The sequence below is a fragment of the Fimicolochytrium jonesii genome (genome assembly GCF_025526975.1).
Source record: "Fimicolochytrium jonesii strain JEL569 chromosome Unknown EV422scaffold_6, whole genome shotgun sequence".
Taxonomy (NCBI): Eukaryota; Fungi; Chytridiomycota; class Chytridiomycetes; order Spizellomycetales; family Powellomycetaceae; genus Fimicolochytrium; species Fimicolochytrium jonesii.
Window position 1 is genome coordinate 1 of NW_026515673.1, and position 17,437 is coordinate 17,437.

Here is a 17,437-nt window from a genome sequence, read left to right on the forward strand (position 1 = left end):
TAATTAGAACGAGTGCTGTTCAGTACTGCCGTTCGAGATGCATGGGCCGATGGCTTCATAATGAACATTCGCGGAACGAACGCCAATACCCGTGCCAAGGTCTCGTATCATACTCGCCCGCAGTCGCGCCGAGGGCGCTCCGGCGGCACTCTCTTCCAGAGAGTGCCGGACAGTTCAACGCAAAGGACAGTCCAACGCACTTTTCTAGCTTTTCTTAAGAAGGGTTAGCTGATTTTTGCTGCGGATGGTCCGATGTCTTTAGTGCCCCAAAGTCTGGGTACGACGCGTCAAGGACACATCATCCCGAGCATAGCCACCAGCAGAAGTCACCGGCCTGCCTGCACACCTGAAGAAGTACGGAAATTGTCGTTGACTTTTGGGTTCCACAAACACCCAAAGAAAAGTGCGTTGGACTGTCCTTTGCGTTGGACTGTCCGCCACTCTCTGCAAGAGAGTGCCCGGCTTCACGCACCGCGGGAAGTACCGGGTCGAGTATGATACGAGACCTTTGGCACGGGTAGCTCGACCATTGGGACATGCGCGTCATGCATTGCCTGCATAGAATCTCGCGTCGAGTATCCATAACCCTCCCTTTCCTAAGTCAAAAGGCTGGAATCTCTACGCTGTCTTTAGCGTCCAGAGCCCGAGCCCTGGTGCAGGTGGTGTGGAAACCGAGGTGAGGTCTTCACAAAATGAAAGAAAAATTCGTCAGGCCCACATCGACGTCCATCTCACCATGTGAAAGGTCGAGCAGCGCTTCCGACTAGCGGTTGCCGCACAACAGCACAACAGCACAACGAGGGAACGTCAACCACTTTGTGTAGGGTTCCGTTTGCGGCGCTGAGTGAAGAACGGGAACCCACGTTTCGACTCCAAGTTCAAGATTGAGAAGCATATCCGAAACATAAAGTTACCGTACACGAGTGTTTCCTTCCCAGCACACATGCGACAAGAGGATGGGAGAGGGAGATTTTGAGAGAAAAATGGAAATTGCTATTCACAAAAAGGCTATACATGAGGAGTGGGAAACAGCTATATAAAAATCAAATATAGAATGGAGAAATCTACGAAGGTGTCTATGATTTACAGAGAAAAACGGGGGAAGGGAGGGGGGCACACGAATACGTTGGAGCACCCGCCGACTGAAGGGAAAACCAATACCAATGTCCTATTCGGATGTGCTCTCCTCCTCAACGACGGTCTCCTCCTCCCCATCCACTCCCACAAAATCCCCAACGATATCCTCCTCAGGTCCATCAAAAGCCTCCACATTCACATCACCCTCCACCACCGTCGCATTCCCATCCCTCCGCCCAGGCATACAAAAGTTATTAATCTCGCTCCTAATCGTCGCTCCAGCCCGACATCCCCTCGAAAAGTACACGGCCCCGACCTGCTGCGGCTTATCAAACCCTAAAGTCTTCCTCGCCGCGACCGCCGGGTTCCAGCCCCCACCCTTCCCATTCAACTTGCAGTCCTCACCCGGGCCCTGGAACGAGATGCGGCAGTGCGGGACTCCCGTTGTCCCTTTGGTCAACGAGCGCTGCAGAACGACGTGGCCACGGTAGCACGCGACTTCTTGGTCAGAGTCGATGCGGTCGTCCGAGCGTTTGTCAGTCATGCGGTAGATGCAGGAGTTGGCGGAGCAGGTGGAGCAGTTAGAGCCTTCGAGGGTCGTCCAGACGGCTGTGGTGGAGGTGATCAGGGTGGTGGCGGTGAGGAGGGTGGCGAGGAATTTCATTTTTGGTTTTGTCGGTTTTGTTGGAGGATTGGGGTGAGGTTCTTTTTGTTGCGTGGAGTGTAGAGATGAATAGTAGATTTGTGCGTGCGATGCTTGCTGGATGCTGGATGCTTTGGTGAGGCGGAGAGGGAGTTGAGGGTTGCGACCCTCGGCCCTTTATAGACGGTGGAGAATCCATTCCGGTGGATGAGATCAGGGTCTTCTGTCTTTTGGCCCATCCACTTACCTCATAGAGCAGAAGACCGAAACCCGCTCTCAGAAGAGATACGCCGCCGGGGAAGAAGGAGGAGGATAGAGTGCGGAAGGGGGTCCGAGCCGAGTGGTGTGCCCACGTCCAGCAGCTTTAGTCGAGCTCCCTGCACCATACCTTTCCCCTCCTTGACGCGTACGCCCCAGGCACCGCGCGCCCTGCTGACGTAAGCCCGCACACGGGCCCCGGCAACAAAAACGCGTCGGCGCGCCGCAATCAGTTCGGGGCCTCCCGTCAAACGTCTCCTCACGTCCTCTGCAGTCTATTTTTCTTTTGAGGAACACTTCCGAATATTTGCTACAGAAATCCTACTACCCCACCCCATTTACCGGCCATGTCCCATCTTTCAATCTTGCATGCTAGGTCTATTTTTGGCACCTTTTACCGGTGCGTGCTTCACATAAAGTCCCGCGTGGGCCATTTTTGTGTTGGGACGGGGGCGGGTCCATCACAGCAGCAAGTCGGCCACCACATATCTTACCTCCGTGACCTGCTCAAAATCAGGGCATCGCACTCGGGATGAGAATAGGGCTCCGGATGGAGATGCCCGGGAATCGATGCGAGACCCTTCGCCTTCGATTTAGAGCTTTTAACTTTTACCTCGAGATGTCTCATGAACTATTGCTGATGGAGCGTTTCTTGCGCTTGTTCTTGGTCGATGATCGACGGGGGTTACTATGGATGGGAGGAATGTCAGGCAGACTGTTCAAAACTGTCAATCAGAACGCGGTCAGTTTGAACTTCCGACAGGGTGCTGTACGGGTTCTCCATAACTCTTGGAAAGCCAGTATTTAGACCGAAACAAGAACAAGACTAGGGAGAACTGGTGTTGATCTGCTGGGGAATCAGGATGGGGAGCGGAGGGGAGCCGGCTATTTGTGCTTTTCTGGGAAGGCATGGGAAGGTGTGGGCAAGCAGAGAGCACGGAACAAGAGAGAAGGTAGAGGATACGCCAAGAGTGGGGAAGTATAGGGGATAGAAGAAGGGAGGAGATGCGGCTACGTGGGAGCTGCACGTCCGAACCTCCATCGGGAAAGAAAGCCAACAGCGGATTTATCAAGTTTATCTCGGGTGGAGATCGGGTCGATGCGGAGCGACGAGCGCTTGCTATGGCCCGCCGGAGAGCGGCTGTAGACAGGATAGCGGCTGGACAGGAGTACAGGTTGATGTTGACCTGAACACCGAGCGAAAGGGCTCGCTAGTGGAGCAGATAAGGAGAGAGTGGTGAGGAGCAAAACGATTCGACATTTCGAAGAAAAAAAATTTACAAAAACAGAACGGTAGGGACTATTTACACAGCACTCACGAGTAAAAGCGCATACAAGTGGACGTAATTGGCTCACAATGACATCGGGGGATTCGCGGTGATGATCTCTGAGAACTAAGCAACGGGGAAGAACGGAAATGGTCCCCTACAGAACATACGCCGGACGATTCATCTCACCATCTGCGCTCTCCCTATCTTGCCGAGCAGCGTGCTGCTTTTTGTTCTTACGCGCATAGATGATTCGTAACGCCGCGGCGACAACTACAGTCAAAGCGAGACCGATGCAATTTATCATGTGCGAGCGCACGTACTTTGGCTTGTCGTCCTTATACTGTGCGTATGACGCAACGACCGATCCGAGGTTTCCGACAGACGAAACAAACGCAATGGCGGTCACTTGGAAAGTGGAATCATGGATGTTCGCCGACAGCCAGGCAAAAACCAGGGGAATGGCGCTGAACACCCCGCCAACGGCCAGGATGCATCCAACGTACTTGCCGGTCTTGTCCGCGAACGGCGTTCCGGCGAGGATAGCGAAACCGATAACGCCAATGAGAGCGCTAATCATGATGAAGATTGAGCGTTGGCGTGTGCGGTCGGACAAGTAGGCCATGCCCATAGTGAGGATAACGCCGGCGGCGTAAGGGCCGACGGACATACGAGTGGCATCTAATGACGTATAGCCGAGGATGAAAAGGATGGTCGGGAGGAACAGGCCTGAGGAAAATGCAGGAGCCGTCAGCATTGGATATCGCAGCGCCTCAGAAATGCGAAAGATTCACACCCACCTAGTGCATTGGCGGCCATCACTACGCTGAAATACATAACGATGAACAAATAATTCTTGTAGTCCTTGAAGACCTTCCAAAATTCCCTCTTGTCGATCTTCGACTGGCTGTCACTGACTCCGGTAACTCGAAGACGGTTGCAGGCTAGAGCTCTCTCGTCAGGAGTGAGCCACTTGCTCTCATCAGAGGGTTTCGCCGGCAAGATGAAGTACACCAACAATCCCAGAGCGATTGTGGGCACGCCATTTGTGAGAAAGAGAAGTTGCCATCCGTAATACCCGGCTTGCCCATCGATTTGAGCCATTCCATACGCCCAGGCTGATCCTACGACGCCGGAAACCGACGTGGCGATATAAAAGCCGGCGATGCGCTTAGCGCATTCAGTCTTGCGGTACCAAAAGGTGAGGTAATAGACAACACCGGGGAAGAAGCCGGCCTCGCATGCGCCAAGGAGGAACCGAAGCAGAATGAAGTGCCAGGGCTTTGTGATGAGGACTTGGCAAGTGGTGACGATGCCCCAACTGACCATGATGCGGGCAATCCACGTAGGGGCAACTACTTTCTTGAGGGCGAGGTTGGACGGGATCTCGAATAGGATGTAACCTGACATGGGAGAATGAGGGCATCCATTAGATTCAAAGGTAGAACCCCGACGCGGAAAGCATATCTCGCGTACCAACGAAGAACGCAGCGAGCGCAATTGAGAACTGCTCTTCGCTGATGTTCGCCGTGGCTTGCAGGTTGCGCTTCTTCTCCACGTTGGAGATCTTCGCGAACGAAACGCTACTACGGTCTACCACGGAGAGGAAATAACTTGCAAAGAGGATCGGCATTATCCTCAGATCCAACTTGCGAAGGAGCCGACGTTCTGCCTATGACCATAGGGAGATTTACGGTGGAATCTGGATCAACATGACACTCTTTGACGCTGAGGCTTACCTCCGAATCGGTAAGAAGCTCCGCATGGTCAACTACAGTCGCCTGCGAGTGTACCTGAAGGAGGTCGGTCTTTTTCGCGTCTTGAACGCCGACCGCTGTAGGCTCTTGGGTGACCATGTCGTTTGATGTATAGTATTGGGGAATCTTTAGATGTGAACTGATGTGTAGCAACTGTGGCAACAGGTCTCCATCGATGTCTTTTATGCCTCATTTTCCTATCACCAGGCTGCTCCTGGCCAGCTCTCCCCACCACCATATCGCTTCGACCCGCAAGCCCCGCACGTCCGCCTTGACCAGCAAGCTCCGCACGTCCGCTTGCGCCAGATATACGCAAAACCACTCATCCCCTGATATATTGAAGCCCATGTGGCGGCATCGCTTTGAAGGGAAAATTTACAGCATCATGTGCAATATACGGACGGTATATGCCTTCGCTAATACAGATTGTCACTTTTATCATCATGCGCCAAGCAACCTTATTCAATCTGTGCTGCCTCGTCGAATGGACCGGGGGTAGTACAGTATTCAATCTCCCTCCTCCCTGGCAATACGGCGGCCGCCGAAGTTGCACGCGTCCAGAGGCGGAGAAGGCGCGTGACGACTCTGACGGGAGACCAGCTGCGCTGCACACACCTCCCTGCACCCCGTGATGGTCAGTGGATGTTTTAAGATCTCTCAGGCTTCTACAGTACTGTACAGTACGCCGCCCCATGCCAAACGCCAGAAAGGCACGGCGATGACCTTAAGGTTGCGCCGATCGCAATAATTTCGAGCTCCGGCCGGGATTGACGTTTAACATTATGAGGGGTTTTCGGTCGTGGGGTAATTTGAGTACAGTACATCGCTTCTCGCTTTCGATAGTGGCCATAGGGTCATACTCACCAATTGCAGATTTTAAGCTTCTTCACCTGGACGCATTTCACTTTGCCTGCCCCCACCGATGCCATTGAACCTGTCTGATGGCCCTGCTGGTTGTTGAGGTCACCTACAACGGGACTCGACAGCAAGTTCGCTAAATTACTTCTTGTACGGGGGGTAAAGTAGGACTTTCTTATATCGAAAACATAAAGCTCTACATGTCAAAGTACAGGAGTACATGCAATCGCCCTCCTTTAATACTTGTTGAAGGGATCGTCATCTCGCACGGATGCCCGATATTCGGCAGAAAACAGGTGAAGCTACCAATTCTGGAGCATTTATAGGTTGGGTGGTCCCGCAACCCGCCACGAGGGAAGGGCATGCTGAACCGCCTCGCTCCAGTACATCGAGCGATAAATTCATGTCAACCCACGTTTAAAAGTCAGTCGAAGTGACTCCTCGATTCATAAGTCTTGGTCCGCAGACCACAGTAGTTGCTGATGAGTCTGAGGGATCGGCGACGACAAGCGTGAGAAAAGAGGTGGGAGGGCAGAGCCTGCCTGTGCGTTAGATGAGTTCCCCACCGTATGGCAGCGATACTCAGGGAGCACTTATAAAGCACTTCCGATGCCTACAGAGATAGCATAGTTCCAGTAAAGAGCTCTGTCATATTCCTGGGCGAAGCGAAAAAGATTCATCACGTCAGGAACAGGATAGCAATGGGAGAGCGACGTCGGGGAAACGAACATTATATGCCAGCGACAACATGCCACGCAGGCCCCAGCTTCCGGGGAACTGTACGAACACTCCCGCCTTGATGGCATTGAACAGCATATTATCCGTCCAGCGTGAATATCGACTCGATAGCAACCCGATCGTTAGAGCCGCCGCAAAGGCGTTGATTTCGGAGGAGATTGCCAGACACGCTTGCATAGATTACCAGCAGGGGACCCAAGTGCCGTGTTGGGGATCATGACGAACCATTGGCGAAATGGAGCCTGGAGAGAATAGTTGGCACATGTGAGCATCGTAGATGTCAGGACGATTCATTGTCTTGGAGACCACGTTGACGCTAATATTCCACCTTCAAGTATACATTGCGCAAAACGATGTGTACACCGGCACGCATAGAAGCAGCCAAAAATTGCTGACGGTGATACTCTGCTGACTCCCACAGATTCGTTCTTGCGAAGCCTGGCTCGGCCGTCTTTCGAACCCGGCACCAATCATCGCGTGATAGAGTAGATGTCCCGCGGTAAGGCCATACGCCATGGCTGCTTCATACACGGTGGTATTGCATAATCTCGCTGCGCCTGCTACGACGTTCTTTGTGAGAATCTCAACTACGGATGCCGTGACGGCGTATCCGGGGAGCATCGTTACGACGGATGAGAGTAGGATGGATGAGAAGCAGAAGGACGGGAAGTTCAGTACAAGCATACGAACGTGATGGCAAACTTAGACGTCGAAAGCCACTCACCGAGAGAGTAGGATGTCTGTTGGCTACGAAGCGCATAGCCGCTGGTGTAATCGCGAATAAGCCCGAGACAACGTCGCACGCATCACCATGAAAGAACATGATTGCACTCGTAGAAGCCGACAGCGGGTAATCCGAGGCAATCCAGAATTCATTCCACGCAGCTTTCGTATTCTGTATCCATCGCAACTCCAGCCCGTACTGTCGTACGTCCATCTCTCTGTGCAGTTTACGGAAATCGGTTCCGCGGCGAGTTTTGATGATTTGGTGCCACTTTCCCTTCCGCACCGAACCCGCCTCAAAGCGGGCTGGCTGGAAGTCCAAGAGAGTGCATGTTGGGAGATAGTTCACTTTCAAAAGATGATGAAGAACGGTCCCGAGCGCTTCGACCACACTTTCGCTTCGATGAGACGATGTGCCGAACGCAAGAAGGGCCTTTAATAGCTCCATTAAGAACTGAAACGCCGCGTCCTCGACTTGATGAAGGTTCCCAGCTCATCAGGAGGGACAGCTTCCATCGCTAGGTGAACCGGGCGGACGTCTTCCTCTGCAGAGCGAAAACAGGCTTTGTCGGTTAAACAGCTGCATTTCGGATTGTACCATGCAATTTGGAGGGCTTCGGAGACGCACCCATACCTTTCGCGGTTACGTCCTCTGACCTTCGACCTTGCTCTACCTTCCAATCAACTCCAGCTCCTATTTCTACAACCCTTGCCATCTCAATGACATGCATTTCCTGCTTGTTGGTCTTTTGCCGATGGAAGCGATTCCACGCACGGCTTATCGAGATCAAGCCAACATGTGTGTTCTTATAGGAGCACGTCGGGATTTAAAGCTGCTTCTGAAATGGAGAGCGTAGAGCGCGAATGTAGGAGTTGGACAGGATGGCAGGGTGACATTCCTCGTCCGGAAACCCGACGCTACGTTTCATGAATTCTTTCCGGCATTCTTCACGTGTGACCGCAGAGAGGGGCCACCGGGCCAGGCTCCAACCAAGTCAACGCTCATTAGGCCTTTTGTCATTTTTCTGTGCAGACACAGCTCCGCAGATTGCACCCATGTGCACATGCAATCGGCTCTGCATGCAGTGGGTGGATCCGGGGCATGTTGTATGTAGTTTCCGGAATGGGGGTGTCGTAACCCGGGAGGGCCTCCTTTGCTTCGTCCATCGTTGAATTTACCGGAATCGACGCGACGCGCAGCAACCTTTGCGGCCCTCTTGCTGTTTTTCGTCCGTGGGCGTCGGGCATCGTCATTTCTCGCCAATCATGGCCCACAACAGCAATGTCCACCTCTAAAGCACCGCAACGTAGTATGCACACTGATGCTTGGTCGATGAATGGATGAAAACGAGTGACTGCCGTGCTCGCCAGCCGGATATACAACATCCTCTCTGGGCGACTCGCCAGTTCGTCGCATTGGAAATCACCCACCTCGTAAGCATACAAAGTCCAGTCTCATTCACTCATATACGCCGCAATGCTATCTGACGACGATCTCGAGGAGCTGGTCGCCGAGACATCGGCAAACGCAACCGCCACCGTGCAAGCTCGCAACACTCTTGTCTACGCCGTCCTACATGTATACCAGCAATTTTCAGAACAGCGTTCGCTCACCCCTACTGCGGAAGTCAATGCATTGTTTAGCGAGCTCGTCGGCTTGTGTGGAAAACATCTGCCTGATACTATCGTTCATGGAATTTTGGCTCATCCGGGAATCTGCTGCATCATTCCTCATCTGAGGAATATGTGCGCCGAGGGCGAGTATCAGCTAGAGATGTCCTGGTCTCGAAGAATCCTCCGTCAAGGGGAAGCTTTCGGTAAGTCTTGTTGAGTAAAGTATCCGATCGTACGTACGCTGACACTCGTTGTGAACACTAGAATCCCGCCCCCAACTCCGTGACTTTCCTTACTTTTCGAATTACGTTGATCTGACCAGAATGGAATTGAACGCAATTTCGTCGGTGTTGCCTCGTGCCCAACCGGCTCCGAACAAATTCGTGCTCCTCGGCTCGGGGCCTCTTCCCATGACCTCTATCTGCCTCGCCCGCGAGTTGCTGGCCCGAGCACCCACCGGCGCGAAAAGCTACTGTGGAAGGACGCCCATTCAATCCTATAACCAGCCCCATTGTGTACACAACATCGATTGTAGTATGGACGCCTTGATCTGCAGCACCCAACTCGTCGCCGACCCCAAACTCCGCAACGACCCCGACTTCGCTGGTGTGTCCTCGGTCATGTCATTTGAACTTGCAGACCTCGCAAGATCTCAATTTGAAAGCGTTTGACGTCGTCTACCTTGCGGCTCTAGTCGGTCTTGACGTGAATACCAAGCGTAAGGTGCTGGAGCGACTTCACAGGGCGATACGTCCGGGGGCTCTCTTGGTGGCTCGCAGCGCTCATTCCCTCAGAACTTTATTATACTCGGTAAGCTTTCTCTGCGGCCAAATTCACACTTTACTCCATCTGGACGAAAAACAAATTTGACTTACATACTCTTCTTCTCCTTTCCACCCCCCGGTCCAAAAGCCCATTGATGTTGGGTCTTCGGAATGTCACCTGAAAGGGTTCAAGCCGCTCCTCGTTATGCATCCGCACAATCATATCATCAATTCAGTGCTCATTGCTTCCTGTATTTGAAAACGTCATTGCTCCATGTATTCCTCTCTTCTTCTAAATGTATCCCTAAACGACCCGAATACATACTAATGAAGCATTTTGCGGCCTTATGTTCACCCATCCTCGACTACGAGAAGAGACTTGACAACCCTGGTTCGCCGGAAGACATTTCGAACGTCCTCTAGACGCATTGACAGGGTTTAGAACCGCAAACATACATCCATCACACAATGGCATCATGATGGAAGCTGCAACAGAGAAAGATCACCCTCATAGAACGGTTCTTGCTCGATTCCGTGCTGATCTGAGCCAAAAACGACATAAATTTGAAAATCTCAGATGGGCGGAGAGGCGTGTCGACAAAAGCGCGTACCGCCCTGGTTACAACTCGTAGGCAATTCGCATGGGGTCCCTCCAAGGTTACGACGGCGCACACGCAAGCAAAACTTACGGTCGCCACAAAGCTGCACAACCCGGACACATCCATCCTAGCTCCGCACTACGCAATCGTATTGAGCTTGCCACATGGAGTTCAAAGAAGAAGAAAATGACAGCGCTCGTGCGTCGATATCAATATGGTAGCTCGCCCGGGGCCGCGTTGCGCAACTGTGAGACCCAACTGACCAATCAACGATGTATTGAGCTTGTGACATGATAATGCGGCACCGAAAAGTGAAAGAAACAGGAAATAACATTCAACGCCCGCTGCTGTAAAGTATCGTATTGAGTATGATGTGACCGTATGATGCGACCGGCGTAAAGTCGTATATCGGTTTGGGTTACGAAATTGGGTTGTCAGACAAATGCTCTCGCGGCAATGAATCTCATCACTGTCGCGCGCTCCATAGAGCATCATGGGGCCTCGGCTTCGCCTTCCAGCAATCCTGCGCCCTCGCTCGCAGTCCAAGTTTGCCAGCATTGCGTTTCTGTACCGAGGTCCATATCCGTGGGCATAGCCTTTCGATGAAGTACTACCATCACGATTGGAAGCTCATCTTATGCATGCATTGTGTGCCATAAACGACGAACTCAGCCGGCACTTGCGGTTCCGCGTCTAACTTCGATTTGAAGGAATCCACAGGAACGGTGACTACGCCGCAACAGTGTGGGCGTGCCAAGAAGTCATCGGAATGTAACATCCTCTCCATCCGACATCTATCCAAGCCATCCCACGACGACTCTCCCGGTTGAATGCAATCCGGTATCTCTAACCCCAACAAGCCAACTTCTTCAGCAGGCCGCCCGGTCCGACGACTGGCTCGTCGGCCAGTTTCCGTGTCGCGACCTCCACCCATATATCATCATTCGGATGATCGCCCCTCATAACGATCTTATGGAACAGCTGCTTGTTCACTGGCGCAGGCACGTATTTAAGCAATGGGCCCCAGTCGAATGGAAGACTTATAAAGTCCTGTGGAGCAGGCATGATGTTTGCGCGGTGCAGGACTCCCTGTTTTGGGGGTGGGGTGGTGTTTAGGATGTAGATGGCGTGGTCCCAGTCGGCTTTGTCCGATTTCGACTTCTTGGGAGCGGGTTGAGCAGCGTTATGGCTGTCGTCTGCGTCGCTCTCGCTTTCTTCGCTGGTAACCAACTCTTTCTCGTCTCCGTTAAGTTGTGCGGTCTCATCCACTTGTTGATCATTGCTATCGTCCCTTTCACTGCTCTCCTCCATGGGCTCCACAGTCCTTTTTTGACCGTCTTTCCCTATGCGATACTCCTCGCGGAATGGTTTCCACACAGGAGGCTTTGGTAAACCGTTCCTCCCTCTATGTGACTTGGTGGGGCCGTGCGATTGATCTCCATGCTCGTGGCGGGTAGGGATAAACAGTTTGCCGTCTCGCAAGGGATGCACATACGCCACCGGCTGGTTCGCTCCAGCGTTATCGATGATGCAGACGAGAAAGCTGAAATCTATGTTGTAGTGCCGCTGAAGAAGAGTGAAGATTTGGTCCTGGATCTTAAAAACGTGGTCTTCGAGCCGATGAAAATCCTCCAGAGTGGGAACGACGCTGTAGCGGTAGGCGCCGCAACGGCGGATTTCTAGCTTCTTGGTTTGACTTTCAGGAGCGGACCTCGCACCTTTGACGACAGACCTCGCTTTTGGCCGTTTCGGCTCAAAGTGTGTTCTCAGTGGCGTAAAGACGTCAATGTTCTTGACGTTCACCATTTCGCAGCCGTGCTCGGAGGTGGCGGGCATAGGCAATATCATGGCGACGGGCTCGCGCTCGAAGCCGACGGTGTTGGCATAGATGGTGAGCTGCTCGGGCAGGGCGGCGGGGTCCTTTCGGGGTTTCTCGCATACGAAGATATTTGTGTCTGAGACGTGGACCGGTTGGCGCTTGCCCGCCTGCACGATGCACATTCTAGTCGCTATCTGTTCTCCGTCAGGATTTCCTTCCAGTCAGCACGGCGACGAAGTGGGTGGTTCCCGTCAGAGCTTTTGCGAGTGGACGAGTGGAGTAAGCCTTCGGTGGAGTTGCCCGCGACGAGGTGCTCCGTACGTTTCCAGTCGCCTTCAAACCCTCATTCGGCGTTTACCAATAAGAAGGCCGTTCGACATCCGTCTCCTCGTCATGGCAGATCTCGTTGTCAGTTCCCGCGTTTTTCCCCAACCCTTTGTCACAATCAGAGCTCCCGATCACTCTGCGGTTGAAGTCTAAGAGCAGTATGTTTGTTGTTTTTCAAGATGAACTGCCATGAAGTACACCGCGGTGACGAGATGTACCGGTTCTACGTACGCGAATTTACAAAAAGGGGCGTTGATGTCTATTGTGGTGGTGCGGGGATATACTACGTACCTACGCCGCGGTAACGGCTCGCGCTATTGTAATGAGGGCAAAAGCAAACAGAAGTCTAAAGTCCGGAACTGAACAGTTTTGCGTCCTCTCCCGTTCTACGCCTTGACAGCAACCTCCCGCGACGACTCGCTCTCCACGCCCTCTGCCGAAACAGCCCTCGCGATGTAGTAATACGTGCCAGCCTTGGGCGGGGTAGCAGCATACACGCCATCAACGACGGTCGCAACGCGAAGGTATCCACCGCCGGAGACAACCGAGCGGTACACGTTGTAGGACTTTGCGCCGCGGTCGCTCTTGAAGGCGATGGTGCGGCCAGCGGCTGCGCGGTTGCACCGTTCCGCGACGTGTGGTTTTGAGGGGCTGTCGAATTTCCCGGACAGAATCAAGGTGGTGGCGGAGAGGCCGTCCAGTTTGATTGTCACGGCGGCGTTGTCGGTGGTGCTGGTGCTGTGGACGACCTTTCCGCGGTTGGCGAGGACGTCGACCCATGTGGTTTGATTGGGAAGGAGACCGGCAGGGACGGCTACTGTGATGGACTGGGCATCGGCGGCGCGGTTGACGACGACGACGGCTGCGGAACCCGCGCGGGCGTCGCGGAGGAGGTATGCGAGGGTTTTTTGCTTCTTGTCCGCGAGCAGGAAGACGGGGGCGGCGGATGTGCGGAAGACGGGGAAGAGTTGACGGATCCGCGAGACGGCGGCGGTGTGGTGCAGGATAGCGTGGTCGCCGGCGGGGCCGAAGGTGGCGGGGTCGGCGGTCTCGACTTTGCGTTCCATGGACGGGCGGATCAGGTCTAATACATTTTTGGGAAGGCCAAGCACACCGGTGCCGATGGCGCCGGTGTTGATTGGGGCGGCGGTCCCTGCGATATCAGTCCAGTTGAAGGTGCGGCGGGTATCGGGGTCTTGGGCGCCGTTCTGGCCAATCTCGTCACCGTACATGATCATCGGTGTGCCGGGGACGGTGAAGGAGAGAGTGGTTGCGATCTTGAGAAGTTTCTTGCCGACGGCGACGTTGGCGGCGTCGAGCTCGCGCTCAGCGCGAGAAGCCTTGCCGGGAGTCGCGATCCAGAGGAAGCGAGGGAAATCGTGGCTCCCGATCAAATTCCAGTTGCCCAAATACGTGCGGTCTGCGTAATCCTCGCGGATGGCTTCCAGCCCGTTGGCAAACTCCTCCGGGTCCTCGTTACCGCCGTTCTCCTCAGGGATCAGATACGCCATGACAGCGTCGCGGAAACGGTAGTTCATGCCAGCGTCCATCTTGGTACCGTACAGCAAAGGAAGACACTGCTCACGAGCCATCACCTCGCCGACAAGGAACGTGTCCGGACGGGCGCTGTAGGTAGCCTTGCGGAATCCAGGCCAGTAATCGTCGGTGTAGGTCCCGCTCCAAGCTGCGTCAAGGCGCCACCCTGCGACGCCCTTTTTCAACCAATCGGCCGCTGGGGTGTAGGTGAGATCCTTGACGGCCGGGCTGGACTTGTTCAGCGTGGCCAGGGTATCGTAGCCAAGGAAGCTGTAGTAGTTCTTGCGCTTGCCGTCTTCGCCGACGCAAGGCCCGTTGGGGTCATTGGTCCACATGAACATATCGCGGTACGGGCTATCGACGGACTCGCAAGCGCCAATAGAGTCGGGGTAGTTTCCGTATTTGTCAAAATACTTAGAGTCGCTGGCCACGTGGTTGAACACACCATCGAGGACGACGCGGATGCCAGTTTTTTCGGCCGTGTCGACGAATGTTTGAAGGGCCTCGTTTCCGCCAAAGTACTCGGAAACGGTAGTGAAGTCGCGGGTGTCGTAGCCGTGGTTGGACGCGGCGTCAAAGATGGGGTTGAGCCACACGACGGTGACGCCCAAGCTCTTGATGTACGCCAACTTCTCCTTGGCGCCGTTGAGGTCGCCGCCGAACCAGTCGCGGTTGTACGAGCCCTTCGTCTCCGCGGTGCATCCTTCGAGCCAGTTGTTGCAGCCGGCTTCCGGCAGATCCGTCCAGCCTTGGGGGAAGGAGTGCAGCGTTTCGGCTTCGCTGAGTTCGCCGCAGGTGGTGCAAGTGGCGTTACCGCCCTTCCATGTGTAGCGGTTCTTCACATACGGGACGGGGTCGTTCTTGACGTCGCCGTTGCGGAATCGATCCGGGAAGATCTCGTAGACGACGGCGTTCTGCATCCACTTTGGCGCCTCCTTGTCAAAGGATTTGGGGTAAAAGGTTACGGCGAACTTGTTGACGGGGTTAGCGACCGCCCACTGGCCCACGCCGTTGTCGAATGCGACATCGTCACCGTACACGTAGGATGCTGTTCCATCGGTCACCTTGAAGTGGTAGAAGAGTACCGTGGGGACGCGGGATTGCAGCTGGGCCTCCCACACGTCGCATTTGAATGCCGAAAGGTTGTCGTCACCAAAGCAGTCGACGCCAGCGGCGACCACCTTGGCTGCAACGGTGCCGGCCTTCCCGGCAGGGTCGAGTGATTCGAACTGCACCTGGACTCCAGTCGCATCACCGGCGCGAGTTTGCAGACGGACGTTGACCTTTTGTCCGACGGTAACAGCGCCTTGCGGGGCCCTGAGTGCATCGTCGCGTGTATTGTGGAGTAAAGCATCGGCGACGACACAGTTGTCGTGGGCACCGGCGATGGTCGAGCACTTGCTCGAGATCTTGCCATCGACCGTGACGAGAAGGAGGGAGCTAGCTGCGTCGTAAACGAACGCAACTTCGGCACCGGTCTTGGTGACGGTAAAGTCGGTCTTGGTGCTGGGCACTGTGTCTTTAGCGGAGAGAACGGCATAGGCGGTGTACGTGCCGGCAGGGATGGCTTTCGAGTTGAAGGCGTAGGTGCCGGTGCCAGATTTGTCGACGGCGTATGCGGCCAAGCACGAGACGTCATCGTTGGTGGTGCATCCTAGAGTCTTTTGGAAAGTCCCGGCGACGGAGACAACGGCGGTGTTGAAGGTGTCAGAGACGTAATGGGAGTTTTGGTCAAAGAAGAAACCGATCTCTTTCGGTTGGTCCAACTTGAGCGCAATGTTGGCACCTCCAAGCTCGCCCTCTGGGAAAACAGAACGGAAGGGTATGAGAAAACAAGGGAAAGCGACAAGAACACTCGCCACATGGATCCAATACGCACTTTGTCCATAGTTCACCGTCCAGCCTCCATTGGCGGCGACCTTGTAATTGTACGTCCCAGCGGGTAGGGAAACGGTTATTCTCCATACTCCATCTTGGGTAGGAGGGGTCAACTGTGTCTGTACGCAAGTGGGGTCCCACACTTGGGGACATCCGCCGGCAACTTGAAGATCACCAACGAGTGTGATTGTCTTGAAGTCCGGCAAGGCCTGAGCGGAGGCGACGAGGGCGCCAAAGGCCGAAGCGGCCAGTAGGCGGAAAGGGACCATTATATCTATTCCTTTTTGGCGGAGTTTGACCGTAGCAAGCCTTACGGACGCCGGCGTCCTTTTTCCCTCTTCGTTCCTTTTATAGGATTACAGAACTACACCGGGCAGCGGGCACCACACTCACCAACTTACACGACATGCCCATATCGATCGTTTCTCCTTCTGGCCGCCCGAAAGAATACCACCACGACTGGCAACAATTGAAGCCGGTCTGCGCAGAGGCGATCTCTCTGATTCTCGTTGCCCGGCATATACGGAAGTTGGCAATACGTGTGTCCGTTGGGCGGAGTATGATTGTGAATACCGCTGGCAACGTTCTTGCGCCCGCGTTTACGGAGCCAAAAGTGCTCCGGCGGACACTCAGCCTAACACAATGAACAATGGCAACAAGGGTTGAATGGTACAACTTTTGGACCAAATCAACACAGAAAACCGTCAGGCGGCCGTGGAAAAGAGGGTCACGCGGGAGGACAAAAGCAGATCGGGTTGGCAACTAAATAATGACTCGGAAGCGGCAGTCGTCAATCCGGGATTCTGCAGCTACGCCTGCATAGCCCACTTGTTGCTCTCAGAAGATTCGGCCTGGGGAGGGGAGAAGATTTGTTGTTAAACGCTTGCTCCACATGTGGTTACTCTTCTCCCTACCGGGCTTCTTTGAAGATTCGGACCATGATCCAAGGTAAACTAGCGCGGCATAGGGATGAGATGCATGCTCATGTGAAGATGAGCTCAACCTATTATCGCGTCAGTAACAAGGATGGGACGTTAGGTTATCCCCTCACCGGTCCGTCACAACCCAAACGGCGCATTATAGCCTGGACGAAGGGCATAGTGCCACTCGGAACCGTACTTCAGTTACTATAGTCATTCACTGCCTTTTCGAGCTCCTTCGATTTGGGTTCCGCCTTTCCTCGAGCTTCTTCCGCTTTCCGAAGCTCGTTTCTGAGCTCACTTTGGATATCGTTTGTTTGTCGGCTATTTCTCTCATCGGTCTGCAGCTCATTCTTGTCAGTCTTGCCTTCCCCAGGCCAATCTGCTTGGCAGCTTCGGTCTTCTCCAGTTGTCGGGACTGGTCTTCCTCGCACCAGAGGGCGCAGCCTTCAACACAGATATCCAGTTAAAAATCACGCCTGCCACGTTCGCGACTTGCAGTGGCAGCCAACGAATCGACACACAAACCCCTCGCTCTTCACACACCCACCTATCGACTCTCGTGATGGCCGCGCCGCTTCCCGCTTCGCCTCTCTTTGTCGTCGGGTAGATCTACAAGGTAAGCGCCATGTTTCATCCTGATGTGCAGCTGGAGTCA

General features: G+C 54.1%; 5 protein-coding genes across 5 annotated transcripts; 1 reads left to right on the forward strand and 4 right to left on the reverse strand.

Annotated features, from left to right (window-relative positions):
- Positions 1–918: 918 nt before the first annotated feature.
- EV422DRAFT_380878 (uncharacterized protein) lies at positions 919–2,040 on the reverse strand. The gene is made up of 2 exons (XM_053066770.1): positions 1,968–2,040; positions 919–1,895 (listed from the first exon to the last, which is right to left on the reverse strand). The coding sequence occupies exons 1-2, from the start codon at positions 1,970–1,972 to the stop codon at positions 1,169–1,171; spliced, it is 732 nt and encodes a 243-aa protein (XP_052927024.1). The 5' UTR covers positions 1,973–2,040; the 3' UTR covers positions 919–1,168.
- A 1,171-nt stretch (positions 2,041–3,211) lies between these two features.
- Positions 3,212–5,256, reverse strand: EV422DRAFT_380883 (major facilitator superfamily domain-containing protein). The gene is made up of 4 exons (XM_053066771.1): positions 4,986–5,256; positions 4,723–4,918; positions 4,047–4,649; positions 3,212–3,975 (listed from the first exon to the last, which is right to left on the reverse strand). Exons 1-4 carry the CDS (start codon positions 5,100–5,102, stop codon positions 3,404–3,406), a joined length of 1,488 nt encoding a protein of 495 aa, XP_052927025.1. The 5' UTR covers positions 5,103–5,256; the 3' UTR covers positions 3,212–3,403.
- A 1,618-nt stretch (positions 5,257–6,874) lies between these two features.
- EV422DRAFT_380939 (uncharacterized protein) lies at positions 6,875–7,481 on the reverse strand. Its single transcript, XM_053066772.1, has one exon. It carries the CDS (start codon positions 7,281–7,283, stop codon positions 6,930–6,932), a length of 354 nt encoding a protein of 117 aa, XP_052927026.1. The 5' UTR covers positions 7,284–7,481; the 3' UTR covers positions 6,875–6,929.
- Positions 7,482–8,524: 1,043 nt separating this feature from the next.
- EV422DRAFT_585349 (Nicotianamine synthase) lies at positions 8,525–10,282 on the forward strand. The gene is made up of 5 exons (XM_053073444.1): positions 8,525–9,139; positions 9,201–9,372; positions 9,418–9,542; positions 9,601–9,746; positions 9,849–10,282. Exons 1-5 carry the CDS (start codon positions 8,800–8,802, stop codon positions 9,957–9,959), a joined length of 894 nt encoding a protein of 297 aa, XP_052927027.1. The 5' UTR covers positions 8,525–8,799; the 3' UTR covers positions 9,960–10,282.
- Positions 10,283–11,001: 719 nt separating this feature from the next.
- EV422DRAFT_380965 (uncharacterized protein) lies at positions 11,002–12,467 on the reverse strand. The gene has a single exon (XM_053066773.1). The coding sequence runs from the start codon at positions 12,298–12,300 to the stop codon at positions 11,146–11,148; it is 1,155 nt and encodes a 384-aa protein (XP_052927028.1). The 5' UTR covers positions 12,301–12,467; the 3' UTR covers positions 11,002–11,145.
- Between the last annotated feature and the right edge of the window lie 4,970 nt (positions 12,468–17,437).

What these genes read in the sequence shown, in the direction of transcription:
- EV422DRAFT_380939 (XM_053066772.1), bottom strand. Translation starts at nt 7,283, where the DNA reads ATGCTTGTACTGAACTTCCCGTCCTTCTGCTTCTCATCCATCCTACTC.
- EV422DRAFT_380883 (XM_053066771.1), bottom strand. Translation starts at nt 5,102, where the DNA reads ATGGTCACCCAAGAGCCTACAGCGGTCGGCGTTCAAGACGCGAAAAAG. An exon ending in GCTCGCTGCGTTCTTCGTTG is followed by an intron (nt 4,650 to 4,722) that starts GTACGCGAGATA and finishes CTCCCATGTCAG; the next exon opens with GTTACATCCTATTCGAGATC. An exon ending in GATGGCCGCCAATGCACTAG is followed by an intron (nt 3,976 to 4,046) that starts GTGGGTGTGAAT and finishes CATTTTCCTCAG; the next exon opens with GCCTGTTCCTCCCGACCATC.
- EV422DRAFT_585349 (XM_053073444.1), top strand. Translation starts at nt 8,800, where the DNA reads ATGCTATCTGACGACGATCTCGAGGAGCTGGTCGCCGAGACATCGGCA. An exon ending in CCGTCAAGGGGAAGCTTTCG is followed by an intron (nt 9,140 to 9,200) that starts GTAAGTCTTGTT and finishes TGTGAACACTAG; the next exon opens with AATCCCGCCCCCAACTCCGT. An exon ending in TCAGAACTTTATTATACTCG is followed by an intron (nt 9,747 to 9,848) that starts GTAAGCTTTCTC and finishes CCGGTCCAAAAG; the next exon opens with CCCATTGATGTTGGGTCTTC.
- EV422DRAFT_380965 (XM_053066773.1), bottom strand. Translation starts at nt 12,300, where the DNA reads ATGTGCATCGTGCAGGCGGGCAAGCGCCAACCGGTCCACGTCTCAGAC.